General features: G+C 39.1%; 1 protein-coding gene across 4 annotated transcripts in view; it reads left to right on the plus strand.

Annotated features, from left to right (window-relative positions):
- Positions 1-17,870, plus strand: part of ccdc57 (coiled-coil domain containing 57) — a 32,539-nt gene that overhangs the window by 4,295 nt on the left and 10,374 nt on the right. For 2 of the 4 annotated variants that reach the window (XM_018674358.2, XM_018674360.2), the window contains exons 3-12: positions 1,879-2,001; positions 4,277-4,420; positions 6,391-6,499; positions 9,927-10,028; positions 10,409-10,566; positions 10,708-10,782; positions 11,706-11,906; positions 12,047-12,205; positions 12,351-12,513; positions 13,455-13,547. In XM_018674358.2, coding sequence (XP_018529874.1) covers positions 1,879-2,001; positions 4,277-4,420; positions 6,391-6,499; positions 9,927-10,028; positions 10,409-10,566; positions 10,708-10,782; positions 11,706-11,906; positions 12,047-12,205; positions 12,351-12,513; positions 13,455-13,547 — 1,327 coding nt within the window. The remainder of the gene's footprint in view (positions 1-1,878; positions 2,002-4,276; positions 4,421-6,390; positions 6,500-9,926; positions 10,029-10,408; positions 10,567-10,707; positions 10,783-11,705; positions 11,907-12,046; positions 12,206-12,350; positions 12,514-13,454; positions 13,548-17,870) is intronic. The other 2 variants (XM_018674359.2, XM_018674361.2) reach the window with 2 other exon arrangements.

The raw sequence follows: 17,870 nt of genomic DNA on the forward strand, positions 1-17,870 counted from the left end.
GAATATACTGAACAATGTATGATAAATCCTTACCAATTGACATAAAAAGAGCATGAATGAAGAATATATTTCTTTCTTTCTTTTTTTCATTAAGTCCTCAGTAAACTGAAGTGATACCTGTATGAAACCAGCTTGAACATTTGAACTTTTAAAGGGTTGAGCCAAGTCACAAATGTCAGCTACTTGTAATGGTATCTATCAATGCAGATAGCTTTGGTTTTGTTAGTATAGGTTTTGAAATATGTGTCAGAGATATCTGCCTCCAGTCCAATACAATGTACGTGTCATTTCAAGAGTAGCCAGCACATTTTATCTAGAAATACACTTTTCTATTGAAATGTTTAAATTTCATTTTTCAATGCCATGAGCACCACCATTGTATTGGGGTGGTGGCAGAAATCTCAGAGACAGATATCTCATAGTCTGAACATTTAAAAAAAATATGTGACTGGATGGATGGATAAGCGTATAGATAATGAATGAATGAATCAGAATCAGCCTCATTGACCAAGCATGTTTACACATTCAAGTAATTTGATTCCAGTTTGTAGTGTACTAGCACAAAGAACATTAGCCCTCATGCAAGAACCACATCATAGTTGTTTGCTGATGTCAGACAGCAGGACTTGAGGCTCCACAGTATGAAGTTGTTCTTTTTTCTCTTGAAATTTTATGAATGAAATGTGCACACAAACAGAGAGGAGATGGGAGCTTTAGATAGTGATTTTAGGGGTCATGCTAATGATAAAATCTCACAAACCTCCTCATGAACAGGTGGCATTCAACAGCTAAAATGAGTGATTTACAAAGAGTTTGTGCAGTTAAGAAAGTGTGGAATCTTTGGGGCAGTTGTTGGTACAGAGGAAGAGGTGCAGGAAGGACAGAACACATCATCCTTTGGGATAGCCTGCCTCACCTGCTGCTTCACAAACAACCTATGTCCCTGGGGAGCAGAGGTGTTGCAAAATGTAGTGCAGTTCCATATTGACTGCATCATCTACTGACCTGATTGCTTGATAGGCAAAATGCAAGAGGTCCAGCAGGGGGTCTGTGATGTCCTTCAGTCCTGTGATGGAGGATTGAGAATCAGGATCATTGTGGAGTTTCAGTGATCTGTTGAAGCCTTTTGATGAACATTCACCATTTTCACAATGAAGCATCATTCACCATTTTCACAATGAAGCATCTGACCAAATTTGATGTGCATCGGTTCAACCTGCTAGTAACAGTATGTCACAGTATAAAACATGCCATTTCCTGTTGCCAGTGGCTGGCACTATAACTATACGTGAATATTGACATGGATTAAGGCCGGGTTTATTATCAAACCTGTAAAATTTGGAGCACACTGAACAAAGTATGATTGATTGAGTTACAGCAACTTCCTGTTTCATGGCGAAATATTGAAATTTGAGGTGCTGCCATGGCCACACCATTTGAAGAGAACTCAAGCTTTTAATAACTTTTGAGCACAAAGTCCTTAAGAGTATTCTGACTGAGTTTGAGGTCGATATGCATATGCATACTGAAGTTTATCCACCTAGGACAAACTAAGCCCAATGGAGAGGGATTTTTGAAAGTTTCCAGGGGGCACTATAGAGTCATTTTGTACCATCCAACTGCAAGACCCCTAAAACTTATGTGTTTAGGCCCGCAAAAAAGCGATTCATTAGGGATGATAATAATAATCCAACCAATTTCAGTAGAGCCTTTGCACCACTCAGTGCTTGGGCCCTAAATATCTGCTGATGATGACAACATCAGGAGTCCATTTGGGATAGCTCCCTCAAGACACACTCAGGGCTTACATGAGGTAATATCCTTCTTTCTGAGCACAGTGATAACCATTCAATTGTTTTGTAATCCTTCATTTGTCAGAGAACACTACCAACGACTGTGGGAAGCCTTCCAGTTCAACCTGGCCATCCTGGATGAACGAGACAGAGAGCTGGAGAGATATGATGTCATAACTGCCAGAGCTCTGACTGTGGAGCACAACAGGTACAAGTCATCCGATTGAAATGAAAAGTATCAAAATATTTGTATGTAACATAGCTGAAGAACATAGAAAAACTGAAAATAGAAAATGAATGGAAAATTTATTCCATACTATATACTGTAATATGCTAAATGTGTGTAATTATTAAATGCTGTGTGGGATATAGATTCTATCTTAAATCCACCTCAGGGCGCCAGAAAGCCAATTCACTTAATCAGCCCCATTAAATATACTAATTGAATGTGGAAATCATCAATGTGGAACCTTGATTAATAACTAAGTTAATAACTACCGTATCAGTAGTTGGTAAAAGTTGCAGGATTTGGAGTTCTGCAGCGTAGAGGTTGGCAATACTCACTTTTGTACAACATTAAAAAGACTAGCAAAATATTCAGTGTTCAAAAGTATTTATTTGAGCAAATACCAAATGAACTGACAAAACAAAAAACTCTAACCTAATCTACCAACACTATGTATATGTATGCGTGTGTGAATATGTGTGTGTGTGTGTGCATGTGTCTGTGGGGAAAAAATGGTTCTTTTGTCTTAAGCTGCATGGCTTAAAACAAAGGAACTGTAGCAAAGATGGCGGAATCAAAGATGGCCTTTAGGAAAGACTGCATGTCATGTGGGGGAGGTTAGAAGCATTCCTTTGTCTAAGGCCAAGTCAGAAGGTGTCAGAAAAAGGTGGAGGTTAGCAAGTTGCATGCAAGACATTGAGATGTACCTATGTGTGTGAAAATGCTATCAACCAGTAACCTGACTATAAACAGACAGAACAACAATGCTCAAGTAATACATTGAATTAAATCAATACATATACTAGCAGAGTTGAAAGTCCTATGCTTAGCCAAGCTGTGCTATGCAAGGTAATGTAAAGTAGGCCCAGTTACATTACCAAGTCCAGGAGAGAAAAGAGTGGTGAGTTTCGATGCCTCGCCATGAAAGAGGAAGATGTTGTAATTCAAATATAAAACTGAATTGAATTGAAGAAAAGAAGCCAGGCCTGAACACATCAACATGCAAATATTCAGCCATACTCATAGCGCCACCTACTGTCAACAGAAAATCACATGTATTATACATCAATGTATTCCTCAAGTAGGTGATAAAGATCCATTTCACATGAGGTCAGAAATCGCCTATTAAAACAACAATCCAAAAGCATACTTGTTAAGTCTGAGGGGAAGAGGAAAAGGGTGCGGGGGCCTGTTCAACGCTGTTTGCAGCTTTAATTACTTTTTGAAGTTGAATAATCATGCCAATTTAAGTCAATTAGTCAATTATGTTCGGGTTCCACAAACTCTATGAGCCTTTGAAAGCCCAGTTGTTTGACAACACTAAGAGGAGGCACACCGACTCTAATCACCAAGGTAAGTGTTTGTTCCTGTCATTAGCTGTCACATGTGCTTTTACATACAACAAATCCAGTCATTATTCGGTGACATTTGGAATTGTTGCCGCTGAAGCTCAATATTTTTCACAGTCAAAGTGGAGAGCTAGCTTCATCATAATGCACATTCAGCTTAGTTGTCCACCTGCGTAAAATAATGCCATACTTAGCTTCTTTTTATTAGCGAAATCTGTTCCAGTCTTTTGCTCGTTACACACAAAGAGAAGATGCAGCATTCAGAGGTCTACACTGCAGAAACAGTACCCTAAACATTAGTTCTGTGTTTCTATGAGATAAAACATATATATCCTCCTACCCCCACCCAAATAACAGTTAGTCAAATAAGAATTAGTAGATTCTTTAAAAAAGATGTTGACCATGCTTACCTTTTACAATCCTCACAAATGGGATTGACTGTCTTTGGTTAGTGTTTTTATCTGATGCATGATATTTAACAAGATTTTTATATGTATTTATTTATTGTGGAGGCTGTGGTTCAGGAGCTACAGTAGGTTGCTCACTAATTGTAAGATCAGTGGTTCAGTTTCTGGCTCCTCCTGTATGTGTGTTGAAGTATCCTTGTGCAAGATACTGAACCTCAATAGCCCCCAGTGGTGTACCATTAGTGTGTGAATATTTATGTATGTATATAACAATTGCTGTATGAATGTGTGAATGGGTGAATGTGACCTGTAGAGTAAAGTGCTTTGAGTTATTGAAATTACTAGAAAAGCACTATATAAATGCAGTCCAGAGTACTGCATTATATTTAATCCCGAAGCTAGGCCTAAGAGAAACAATAATGGCTCGCAGCAGACACAGTGACTGTATCACTTGATCACTTGATTGATCAAGTGATACTGAAATGCTGTTGTGATTTACAGGCAGGAGGAGCTGAGCCAGCTCCATATGCAGATTGCCAAAGTTGAGGACCAGAGATCCAGAGAGGCTGAGGAGAGGCAGGAGGAGCTCAGGAAAAGTCAGCACAGTGCTGCTCAGCACAAGTTGCAGCTGGACAAGCTCACGTGGTGAGTCAAGAGGAAGAGAGTGAGAATACTGTGACAGCAGGTGAAGGTGGAGTTTTGCTTCTTTGAGAGTGGGAACTTTTTTGCACCACAGGAAGGGCTGAAGCCACAGATCATACCCATTAACCATTAGTCTATGCAGCTAGTATCACTTGAGCACTCAACACATCGCACCAGTGTGGCCACCCCAGGCCTTTTTTTCTTTAATCACTTCAGTCAGCAAGTGACTTTGTAATACTAGCTTATACTAGCTTACTAGACTATTTTAATTTAAAGCCAGAGTCAGTTTTAGTTTGTTAGATAGTTAAATATTTAGAAATTTCAATGTTAAGGAAAGGGTGGATGATGTTGTAAGCAAAGTGAGGGATGTGGTTTTAAAGACACAAAGAACTAGTTTGAAACTGCACAGAATCATGGGACATATAAACTTGCAAAATACTTCTTGGTCAAAGGTGCATATAACTTATAGTGTTTTCATTAAGCCCTAGAATGAAAGTATTTATATATTTAATTTTCCCACCACAACCTTCCTTCAGTTTTCGAGTGGCATAGCCTCTAAAATTCACTCTGAACACACATGTTAGAGAACATATCACATATCAGATCCTTGTATGCCTTCACTGGCTAGCTGTGGTTTCTTTTAAGAATGAAGCAGAAAGATTAAGGTGTTATGTATTATGTTTAAATTTCAAATGAAATTAAAGTACATTTTGAAGAAATAAGTCTTTTCTTTTGAAATTTGTGCACATTTGGTCAGAATTGTAGTTCTCAAAGAGAAATTTACATGTAATTTATATCTCCTTAAAAACCCACATTGATGTTCTCCACTAGACTAAATTTTTTGTTATTGATTGCTGATGTCAGTATTGTAAGACAGAGACCAGAGCAGCCAGGCCATGTTAGTGTGTATATCTTAACAACTTCCAACACTGAACAGGTGTTGGCCTCTGTATTTTTTTACATCACAGCAACATCTTATCAGGACATATTCATATAGATTTTAAGACACTATCTTGTATGTTTAAAAATGTTACTTGTTGCTGTGAGTTTTGACATTCTGGTCATTTGCCATCAAAGAAAAACATAGAGGACCTCAACTACACCCTCAGGACAAACACAACGTGGTGCTCTGTGTGCAGGAGCTGCCAGTGATCGGTGTTGAAATGACATGCATAAGAGAGCAACATTTTCTTGAGAATTTGTACAAACTTTTTAAAACTGCTTTTAGTGCTTGGAATAACACCCTGATGCACCTTACTAAATGTTCACTATTGTAAAGAGACAGATTTTCATAATGGTAGATAACTATGAAGGGTGGGAGGGGATATGGAGTGAAAAAAATCTGGAGGTTGAAAAAAAAAAGATGTACTCTCAAGAAAGTTCTGCAAGATCTCGCATAAGTTTCTTAAGATCGTGCAAGTTGGACTTTTGCAAGATTTTAGAGAAACTTTGGCAGTACGTATTTTACATCTTTTTTTTTCAACTTTCTGTAGATCTGTAGATAACTGTGAACACTTGTTCAGAAGAAGTAAAAAATTGTAGGGTCTATGACATTCTCAGTCAGTGGCGCACCACAAAAGGTACAGCACATCTCTTGTAAGGCCAGCTCTTATTTGTCACTTTTGAATGAGGCAAAAAAAATTATACATAATAGCTGTAGTATTGGTATGATTTATATACATAGAAAGTAAGGAGAATTCAGTTTGCCTTTTTCCTCTTTTTGCCTCTAATCCCCAAATATACCATAAACCTTTTTTATTATCATTTAGAAATGCTCACTTAGCTTTTTTTCACAAAAGCAGAATTTATTACATGTCATTATAGCAGTTTTTATTTCAACATGTCTTTTTTTCAAAGTCTGTTTTTGTTTTATAACACATTATTGCACATTGTTCATTTGGTTTCAACTCTTTTGTGTTTGTGTGTGTGTGTGTGTGTGTGTGTGTGTTTATCTTAATGTGGTTGGATGGTAGCTCCTTGGCTGATGAAATTCAAAAGCAAACAGAGGAGTATGAGAGGATGACATGGGATTTGCAGCGCAGAATACAAGATCTAGAGGGAGAACTGACCCTACAGAGACAGGTAAACGCGCGCACACATGCGTGCACACACAGGTTTGCGCAGCTATCCTTGTTAGGACATTTCATTGACTTCCATTCACTATGGGCAGCCTAACCCTAACTTTAACCTTAACTTTAACCAGTTCATGCCTAACCCTAACCTTTACATATCTTCAATTCACACCTTATCCCTAAACTAATCAGGACCTCAGAAATTATTTTTAGACTTATTAGGACCAGGCTTTGGTCCCCATGAGGCCTACTGGTCCCAACAAGCTCAGTGTTCATCCTAAAAAAGGACCCAATGAAGTACACATCTTCACACAAGATGTCTGAAACTGTTTTTGTCTGATGTCTATAAGTATTGTTTAATTCTTAATGTGTCATAAGGTTGAGCTATGTTTTAGTGTGAATAAAACTTCTACCGCCTTCGCTAGTTCCCTGTAAAATAACAGATACATTTATTTAATGCAGTGTAAGATATATTGGGCTGCTGATACATATGCACAGCGATGTCACAAAGCAACTCCTCACAGTAATATGCTCTATATCTTGTGTTACAATTCCTTGCAGTTGGCTCTGTATAGTGGAGAGCCATCCAGTCTGCAGGACTGAAATAACTGGTAGAGCAGCCAGACATTCAGGGAGGAGCAGCAGCAGACCTTTAGGATGAACCCAGACAAAAGAGCTCTCACTGTGACTCTGACTGGTGTCTGAATCTGTTGGCTTTGTTATCATGCAAACAGCACTTTTCCAAGTATGCATGTGTGTCCCCACACACAAATACACTGATCAGCCACAACATTAAAACCACTGACAGGTAACACTGATCTTTTTGCCACAATACAATTTTCTGCTGGGAAACCTTTGATCCTGACATTCATCTGGATGTTACTTTGACATGCACCACCCACCTAAATGTTGTTGCAGACCAAGCACATCCTGCCATGGCAACAACACTTGTACTGCCCTTGCAGCGCGTACTCTCCTGCGCAGCTAGACAGCCAGTTAACATCTATACGTTCTCCAAAAAACACACAAGGCTTGACTTTTCTCGTGGTTTACTGAAGTTTTGTTTCACTTAGTTTGTTCATTCTTTCACTTTTGTTCATTGTTCATTGTAAAACTGGAATGTTACAGAGATAAAGACACAAATCAGTATACAAACATTAACATATGCATACTGACAGTATATACATGTAACTACATAAATACACAATTGCTAACTATTTATAAAGTGGCACTGTAACGTATAAAAGCACAGCTCAGCTAACACAACAGTTATTTGTACAGAATATAAAAGCCTTTAACCCAACACTGTAAGCATGTGATTGTTAAATGTTCCAAACTCCGAACTCCCCAGATCCCAATCTGATGATCCCAGATCCCATGGTTTCCTAGCAGAACATTGTATTGGAACAAAATGATTAGTGTTATTCGCTTCACCTGTCAGCGGTTTTAATGTTGTGGCTGATTAGTGTATATAGGTAAGATGACAAAGGTGTCTATCATGTAAGATGAGCAGGTGATAATGCTGAGTGACAAACAGGAGAGGATGAATCTTGTAGGCTTGTGTTGGCTTTAGGAAGGGTATGTACTGTTCATCTGATGCTCATTAAATAACAAGGGAACATATTTATAATCATCCTTCATTTACTGTATCCTAAAATATGGTGGGGTGCACAGCACTACTGGACAGAACAGATTACAATTACTCAATTTCTATATTTTCTTTAAATTGCTCTGTATTTATTAGTTCTTCCCAATTGGCTAGTTTTAATATCACGTTGACCTTAATAAATAGAGGCTTTATACTAAAATGTAGTTTTAACTTTCTCTTCTTTATCTTTGATTAATGTTGAACCACTTTTATTCAAGGAGAACATCATAATTACACACTGTCAACTGAGAAGGATTAAAAAAACATTTCTGTATAAATTTTGGGGCACAATGAGAATTTGTAAAGTCAGGGGGACACAGGTTTATTTCAAGTTCTCTCTCTGTCTCCGCTCACAGAGATTTATCTCTCATGCACCATGCTGTTTCTCATTCCATTTCTCATTCTTTCTCCATCTCCCTCTCTTGTGCTTTCTCTTTCTTTACTCACCTTCACTATCTCCCTTTTTTATTGAGGTAGATGGCGCCATAAGAATTGTTTGAATTCTAACAACATAATAAGATAATGAAATTCCCATTATAAAAAGCTAACTCAGTATGTCAGTAGAGCTGGATATCAGTATTGATCTCAAATTCAGTTTTGATATGCTAACTCCAAAATCAGTGAATGATTCAGTTACATCAGAATTACTAATGTTTCTGTCACGTCTGGACTAGGAACCCCAAAAGCAGAACACAGACTGAAGGCCAAACAAAGTTTATTTTAGGGATTGGGGGTGGAAGGTTGTGCTGCTGTTGATGCTGGTCCTGATGGAAAAATGAGTGGCAGGTGGACTGGAGGGAATGGCAGGTAGGCTGGCAGGCAGGAAATGAACAGAGAAAACAAGGTGAGTAACGAACAGACTAGTACTAAAGCAAAGGCTGGCGTAAGACTAAGAAGAGCCGAACTTCTCTCTTGACAAACCATGAACAGGAGTGACGATCCGGCAGGGACTGAATGCAGGAGCAGGGGTTAAGTGCATCCTGGGTGATGAGTTGATAGGAAACAGATGGGTGTAATTGCAAAGGTAAGGCAGGTGTGGAGAGGCAAACAGGCAGATCCAGCAGGAGGGGAAAAGCAAGGGGGAGGGGCAGTCAACACAGAAACAGACAAGACAGACAGACACTGACAGGTCAAAGAGCTGACCTCATGACAGTTTCCTAAAGTGCTTCTCAGAATTTATCCTGAGAACTTTCTATGTTAAACAAGTGAACAACATTGTTGTTTGCTGTTGTTTGCTGTGTAGTGCAAAGTGCTCATTATCAGCTAAATTGAGAACATAATTCTCATTATGTTTCCTTTGGCAAATGCAAAATGAACAAGATACAAGACACATATGTTTTGGAACTACGTGTGCAGAGCAGCAGCAAGAATAATAAAAAACCTGCACCACAGGAGATTATCATTATATATTTAAGATAAATAAATGCTATCCCATACAGCTACACATGGACTGTCAGTAGCAGATGATTCAGCTGAGTAGATTCATCCAAACAGATGTTAGTTAGAGTTAACTCCCCAGCAGATGGGAGCAGCTACTGATGGCAGTTAAGCAAGTCCTGACCAGAGCACCAGCAGCTCACTTGCAAGTTTGTTAATTATTATTAATTGTTAATTATAGTATCACGCTGTATAGCAACTAAGCAAATTTGAACTGGCACCACATTGGCTAGTTGGGACCGAAGAACGCTGATGCGTTTCTTTATACAAATTATGCCTACATCTCACAATGAATGTAATAATGTTAAAATTCTACACATAACATCTCTAATTACTCTCCTCTGGCTAACAGGAAATGACAGCAGCTTTTGATAGTGAGCTCAGGCAGCGGGAACATGAGTTCAACTTGAAAATGGATGAGATGCACACTGTGGTGCTGTCTCATGATCTTAAGGTGAGGAGAGTAAAGGGATGATATCTCACTGTGAACATGTTTCATTCAAGTAATGAGTCCATTTATGTTGTTTGTTTGCACTAGGTTTGTAGCACAAGGTGCACAGAAAAACTACACACAAGTACTGTACACAGTATGTACGTTATGCAAAGTAGTTCTGTTATTGTGAAGTTGTGAAATTCACAACTTTTTTACTACTTTTTATGTAGCATAGTAGTATTATACATATAAATGATGTAAATAAACTATGACAGCAGATTTACATGTTTGATTTTCTTGTTAAACTTTCTGGTTGAATTTTCCCATGCCTAGTCTACACCTACACGTACACCTAATGTTGTCATCACCATTTGTTACTGCTTGTGTGTGTCCTTTTCCAGGTGCAGGTGCTGTCTAAAGAGACAGAGGTTCATTGTCAGGCTCAGCTGCAGGCTACAGAGGCCCTCAAAGCATCTGAGGAGTTCTGTCAGCAGATACAAACCCAGCTACAAGACAAAGACCGGGAGATCAAGGACCTCACATCTGTCAAGAACTACAGGTATGCACCTTTAACTTAACTGTGTGTGTGTGTGTGTCTGTGTGTGTCTGTGTGTGTGTGTGTGTGTGTGTGTGTGTCTGTGTGTGTGTCTGTCTGTCTACCTACATGTGTTTCAGGTGTGGTAACTGTCCTTTGTCTCAGGATAAAGGAGCTTAAGGATGAGGTGAAACAGATGGAGACCAAGCTGAAGCAGACAGAGGATGACAACATTAAGAAGTGAGTAATTGATAACACAATGTCCTCTTAGTCAGGTACTTCTTCTGGCAACCAGCTGGCAACCATTCTGGTGGGCTAATGAATAAGTAGCTCAATAACTACAATACAAGTAAACAAGTAATCACTGAGTGTGGACATGCATTGAACAATACTCTGTGACACTGCAGCACATGAACACGCACTCATGTAACACTACTGTTATCATTAGTAATAATAATTTTTCTGTTACAGTGACTGTAAGCTAGTTTTTGCTAGCTATGCTGACTGAAGTTGCTATTCAACAGCAAAATGATAAAATTACTTTGTATGATGGATGGAAATATAATGTATAAGACTATTAAAGAAGAAAAATCTAAACATTCGATGGTTACTTACTTTGATGATTATTTGTGCTATTTGTGCGACAGTTTGAGCATTATTCTCCTGCAAAATGTAATCCAATCTCACAGTGGAAAGAAGCACCATGCTTGGTGATGTCCAGTGCTTATAGCCCACATCCAATCTCAAATGGACAGTGAATACCATGATTGTATGATGTGATTGGAGCTTACACAGACAATAACCCATTCTGACCCCTCCTGACTCAAGTTAATAGTTAAGTAATTAATAACAATTAAAACCTACTTTTGTTTTTAATAATACTTAGGAGTATTTAATGGTATATTACTTTATTTATTGAGTCATTTATTCATTTCTTTAGTTCTTTTTGATTTTTGGCAGTTTCCATCCTCCATAGTCGTGGGTCATCAAAAAATGAAAAGCTCAAGCTATTAAGCAGCCTCAAAGCTAGCAGCTGTGCCTGTTTCTCATATTCAGCTGTAGCAGTAATAACTGTTCATGTCACCTTGTGCTGAACAGCCAAATCAGTTGTGCATAAAACTGCAAGTTATCTAAATTTCAACTTTATGGCTGTTTATGTCAAGATATGAGAATGTGGTCAAGGCTCTGAAGCAGTGTGATGCTCAACTGGAGGCTCAGCATCAGGCCCACACAGAACAGCTGCGAAAGGCTGAGAAACGCATTGTCAGACTACAGAAGCATATGAAAGTTCTGGATGCACAGGTACGCCACATACAAGAGGACCAGGAGGATGCCATGAAAAAGAAAGATGAGACAATCCAGAGGTAAGACATACACTGATGGGGAAAAATACAAAACACAAAAACCACCACATTGGCATGAAATTGAGAACCTCTGTTATACTGTGTGTGTGTCTGTGTTTCTGTCTGTCTGTCTGTTTGTCTGTGTATTCCTGTTTTCAAAGGCTTCGCACAGAGGTAGAAACAACTCAAATTCACTGGGAGAAGTACATCAATCATGTCTCCAGCAATATGGTTGTCAAGGATACAGAGATAGTCGCCCTGCAGGAGAGAGAAACCAAACTTAAGAATGAGCTGGAGTGGAGCAGGGAGGAGATGGAGAGGTGAGAGGATATTGGATTTTGAAAAAAGGCTAGCCAAAAACAAAGGGAGAAAAAAAGATATGGTAATGCAGCTTTGAAGATATGACTCATGATCTGGTCTGAGTTGTTCTTGAGATCTATAAAATGTGTTTGTGTGTTTTGCTAGGTACAAGCAGCAGCTGAGTGCTGGTTTGGCAAGAGAAAGGGTCTTAGAACAGATGCAAATCCAGATGGAGTTGGAGTGGCAGAGACACTGTGAGGACATGAAGGCCAAACACTCCCTTGCCAATGAGCAGCTAATACAAGACCTGACCCACGCCAGAGATCAGGTCAGTCACTCATACATTATACCACCACTACATAGTGTATGTTGCTTTATTGGTGCATACCTGTTAATATAATGATCTGATCTTGGCCATCTCAGACAAAACCCACCTCTGAACTGTACCCACAAGCTCTCTACTTTTCTCACAGACTTCTCCGGAAATGTTGTTCTAAGATCAGTCCAAGGGCTGTAAAGGGCTGAAAATCTGTATGACAGTGGTAGCACATGTCAGACAAACACTGCAATGCAGAGAGAGCTGGACTTTCCAAGTTGTGTGTCTGTTATACTGATTTTGTTGTTATTAGAATAAGAGTTTCTTGTAAAAACAGGGTAATTTGGTAACTAGTAATAATGAGAAAATATGTCGCAATAACAAAAAATAATCTTATAATATGAAGAGGATCCTCTAAAAAACAAGATTTCTAACAAATCCAACAATATGTCTGTCCCTTTCAGGATTACCTAGTTAATTTTTCTTTCATCTATCAATAAAAAAGTGTATTAACTGAATAATATAATCGAGCTTAATATTTAAGAATTTATTTTGTGGTAAGATGTGTCAGATTTAAGTAGACAACAATTGTTAGATCAGTGTGTGTAATTAGTATTTAAGTAAATATGAGTAAGAGGACACAGACCAGATTGGGGCCAAAAAAACTGAATCACTATGCACTCTTTTTCATTCCAAAAATTTGTTTGTAGTGATGCATTTTATAATTATTCCTTTTTAGCTTCACTAAATCAGTCTGTCATATACGTTTCTGTGATAGTGTAGTTCAAAGGTAAATTGAAGTACCTTTTCTTCATCAGTGAGTATGTTGAACTCAGTTTGCTGCAGCAGAAATATAGATTCATCATAGATTCTTCATCCTGCATCGATCGATCTTATATTATTCGTGTAATCAATAATGATTCTAACAGAGGCTCTATGTTGGTCTCTGTCAGGCAAAAGCAGAGCTGAGGGAGAGAGAACAAGAGCTGCAGGACTTGACTGTCTTACTATGTACTATTAATACGAAGAGAGACCAGGCAATACAGGTAAGAACACATCTTAGACTGTGCAGACTATTAGAACTATTAAAAAGTGCTAGCCCATTAGCCAAAGCAAAGCAAAGCAAGCAACTGTTCATCCACATGGCAAGGAACAATCAGTGATTGTCACTCCTCAACATTTACTATGTTTATGAAATGTTTGATAGATTGTGTGGTGAACTGACAGTTTTTACAGTTGTATACATATACTGACTTATCTAATTTTAAAGAGGAAATAGCCAGTTAGAAAACCAAGGTTGTAATATGCTCGAGCCCAGTGGCGTGAAGCTCCAAATATTGTTACCTGCATATTTGAAAAATTTACTACAAATGTGACATTTGGTCAGACCTTGCAGGAGCTCAATGTAAAGGTTGTAATTACTATGTTGTAAATGGTCTCCTTTACCTTAATGAACTGATGTGCAGGTTTACATGTGTTGGTTCAAATACAACAATAAAACAACAGAAATTATCAGAATAATCAAACTGTAAAGAACTGTAAGAACAGCCCGCTATGGAAACCATAGAACTGAGAAATAGCAAGTTCAAGTCTCAGAAACATTGTTAATGGCCAATTACTATGTGAAGCGGAGGTGTTAGCAGGCACCCACCTGCTAGTATGTCAAACTAACTAATCTCAGTAATGAATACTTGTAAATTCCAGGAAATGCATACAACCCTCCCTGTCACTGAAAGCTTAACATGGCTTGGCTTTTTAAAATGGCATTTTCTCTTTAGGAGCCTGCATGACTTAGTGTGAGTGAGTTTGCAAATTATCATTGAAGGTCATGTAGGTGCAGATTGTTGTCATTATCAAAGCTCAGCATGCCACAGCACTGCTCAAGTGTGTTAACTGGACCACTGGCAAAAGGTCATTAATGTAATTTACAGTTACCAAAGACTTTTTCACCATTGTGCTGGTTAAGGCAGACGGCAGATAGAGTACGAGGGAAGTATTATCCCCTTTCCCAGAAGGGTTTAATCAAGGGCAACTGGACTTGGTTATAGATACTTGAAGACTAGAGGTCATCTGATATGGGTTTTCCTGTGGCCATTGCCAGTCTTTAGAAATCAGGGGCAGCAATGGCCAAAATAATGATGCTGATTTTTATTTGGCTGATTAACGATTTTTCGATTTCCTTTTTTCCCCTCTGCATCTGATAAAATATCACAGTTTAATAATAATAACAAATGATACACAAAATTGCTAGAGACTTCTGCCAGCCGACAGGGTTTTATTTTCCTGGCAAGAAAAATGTCAGTCACCACCCGAGCAGTCAGGAGATGGCAAAAGACCCTGAACATAGGGACATCTAGACTCTTATACCTGAGGAACGCCCCCCCCCAAGGTGAACAAAAGGGTCCTTGATCTTATTTGCCCTTTGGCACCTCTTTGTGTGCCTCCAGATGTGGCACCCCACCCCTAGGGTGATCTTTCACACTTCATGTTTCACGTTTAGACATCACAAATGGTTACAAGAAAAGAATTTACAATTACACTGCACTGCAGTGCACTTCTGTATTTTAAATAAAAGTTTCCAAAAGTTACCATTAGGGATGTGCATGAATAATCAATTAGTCGAATCGGTAAGCATAGTTCACAGCTTTTCTTTTTTTAAAGAATTTTTATTTGCCTAACTTTTATTTGGTTTGGGGTGGGAGCAGATTTATGTTTTACTTCAGAGACATAGAACTAATGTTTATGGTTCTGTGTCTGCCCAAGTGCGCATCTTCTCTCTGTGTGTTGCAAGCAAAACACTGGAACAGACGTCAGCAATAAGAAGAAGTGAAGTGGGCTGTTAAATGAGCTGTAGCTTACGTTAGCTCAGGTTGTTGCTAGATGCTTAGCTTGATTTTAGGTTAGGATTCCTTCAGTGTCCATTGTTCAGGAGGTTTTTACTGGGAGCTGAATCATCTACAGAGGTCTCATTAACTCCAAAACAAATGGACCAAGTAATTAAAATCAGTAGTTTCTCTGCAACATGGACATAGGATGTTGAGAGTGGCTGTTTGCTCAGCTTGTTTCTTAAGATCCAGATCCTTAAGTAAACATCCTTCATCTGGTTTAAGATTATAGTTATTTTAGACATAGACATTATAACAAACAGCAAACGACAGGAACAAAAAACAAATAGCTTTGGTGATTTAAACAAGAGTGGGGCTGTCAAAGGCTCATGGAACCTGAATACACCATGCCTTCATGGAAGACCATTACTGGCCAAATTGAAAAATAGTACAATGAGGCAGCAACAGCTCTAAAAAAGAACTTGATGGAAGCCAACAAAGTAGCAAGAACAACCGCTGCATGGACAACTCTCACATCAGAGTTTTATGGCACTGTCACCTGCCGTTACATGGACGGTGACCAGAACATTTCTGGTCCTGTGCTCCAGACTCACAGCACAGATGAGACACACTGCTGAGAACATCACTGCTAGTTTGAGTTGCATTGTTGATGAGTGGGGCTTGGGAGTTAAAGTTAGTGCATCTGTACACTACGCTGCAAAAAACATGACCTGACATGACAACATATCATTATTTTGGTTTGGGTGGAGGACACGTCTTAACAATGACATCACGATTAATCGACTCAAATTGGCTTGATCAATCAACTTCAAAAAGTAATCAAAATGCCCATCCGTAGTTACCATCCACTGTGATCTGCAGCGATAGAATGGCAATTTGACTGGCACAAGGGGGAGTGTCACACAGCAACAACATGTTTTTGCCCACTGATGTACCCATTAGGAATCAGCCAATGCCTATTATTTAAAAAATGGCAATAATCAGCCTAATTAATCAGCCAACCGATGAATCGGTCAACCTTTATTGAAGACATTTCACCTCTCAACCAGGCTTCCTAAGGTGTCTTAAGATGACTTATTACTACAATTATTTTGTGTGTGGAGTTTGTATGTTCCCTCTGTGCCTGTGTGAGTTCTCTCCAGGTACTCCTGCTTCCTCCCACAGCCCCCCCTGCGACCCTTGACGGATAAGCAGTATAGATAATGGATGGATGGATGGATTTCCCTGCCATTTCCTATCCTACCACCATCTTCAAAGGATATATTAACTGAACAGGCCTTCTCAACAGACTGCCTGTAGCAGTGCGAACAGTACAGGAATGAATAAGTCCATCTCTCCCTGAAACAGTTCTGTTATCCTGTCCATCTTCCAAGTCTGCCTGAGTGTGCTGTCCTCTCCGATCAGGATGACGTTTCCCACTTTCAGCACAGTGGGAAATGGTATTTCACACTAATGAGCAGATTTCAAGTCCATCAGGTAGTCCCTTTGCCAGCTAAAAGCTAAATAAAAGTTTGTGTTGGTACCTCCATCTCCTGCCCATGTCCTCTCTGCTCACATTGGTTGCTTGAGATGGTGGAAACATAGTCTTTGGTGGCAGTGAAGTAAGTGTTTTGCAAGAAGTGAGAAGGGTGTGAGTGCCTGGGGTATGATGCATCATTATGTACATAGGAGAGAGGCCTGGAATTCAACACAGCTTCCACCTCTGTGGGTATAGTTGTCAATTCCTCAAAGTTTAGTGACGCTCTCCCCAAAATCTTTTTTAGACATATTTTTACAGATCTTTCTCAAAAGCCACCCCACCAAGCAGCTCCCTCTGCAATAAAATTCCAGGTAATGCCCTTGTCTGTGGAAAACTCGACAAGCTCTGATCCTCTGATTGAACTCCACAGTTCTTTTAGGTCTTGGCCCGCTCTTATGAATGTTTTGGCATTGTCAGAATAAATTATTTTACACAATCTGGTAAAACTAACTAAAAACTAACTCTAATGCACTGCCCTGGTGACAGCACAAGTGAAAAGTGCAATGTTTTTTTAGGCTGACCACTAGACTTAACATACAAGCGCCGTGTAAAATCTGTGACCACATAAGGCACATGAAACACCTTATTGGCCAAGGCACACATAGCATCTCCCCTGTTTTTTATTTTTATTTTTTTTATTTTATTTCTCTTTGCAAGCAGCCACAGAATTGTCTGGACAGTAATCTGGTTTATGATTATCACTATCACAATAGATGCAGATCTGGGGGATGTTACTTGCTGTGTGCGATGCAGTTGCTGAGGGCATACTCCATTTTTTAGTTTTGCTTTCAACAAACAGAGGTTGGCTTACTAAATGATTTATCATTTGGTGTACTGGAATGTCCCTTTGTGTGTTACCTGGTCTGGTAAGCTGAGGTGCTCTCTCTCTACTTTGGACCTCATTTTTCAGGAACTGGATGAGCTCAAGTGATTCCCATTTACCACTGGGGTCTGACTTGCATGAGTAGGCCAATGCGATGTCTTCTGGTATGAGCTGTAGTAAC

Source organism: Lates calcarifer, unplaced genomic scaffold (assembly GCF_001640805.2).
Source record: "Lates calcarifer isolate ASB-BC8 unplaced genomic scaffold, TLL_Latcal_v3 scaffold_53_113, whole genome shotgun sequence".
Classification (NCBI taxonomy): domain Eukaryota; kingdom Metazoa; phylum Chordata; class Actinopteri; family Centropomidae; genus Lates; species Lates calcarifer.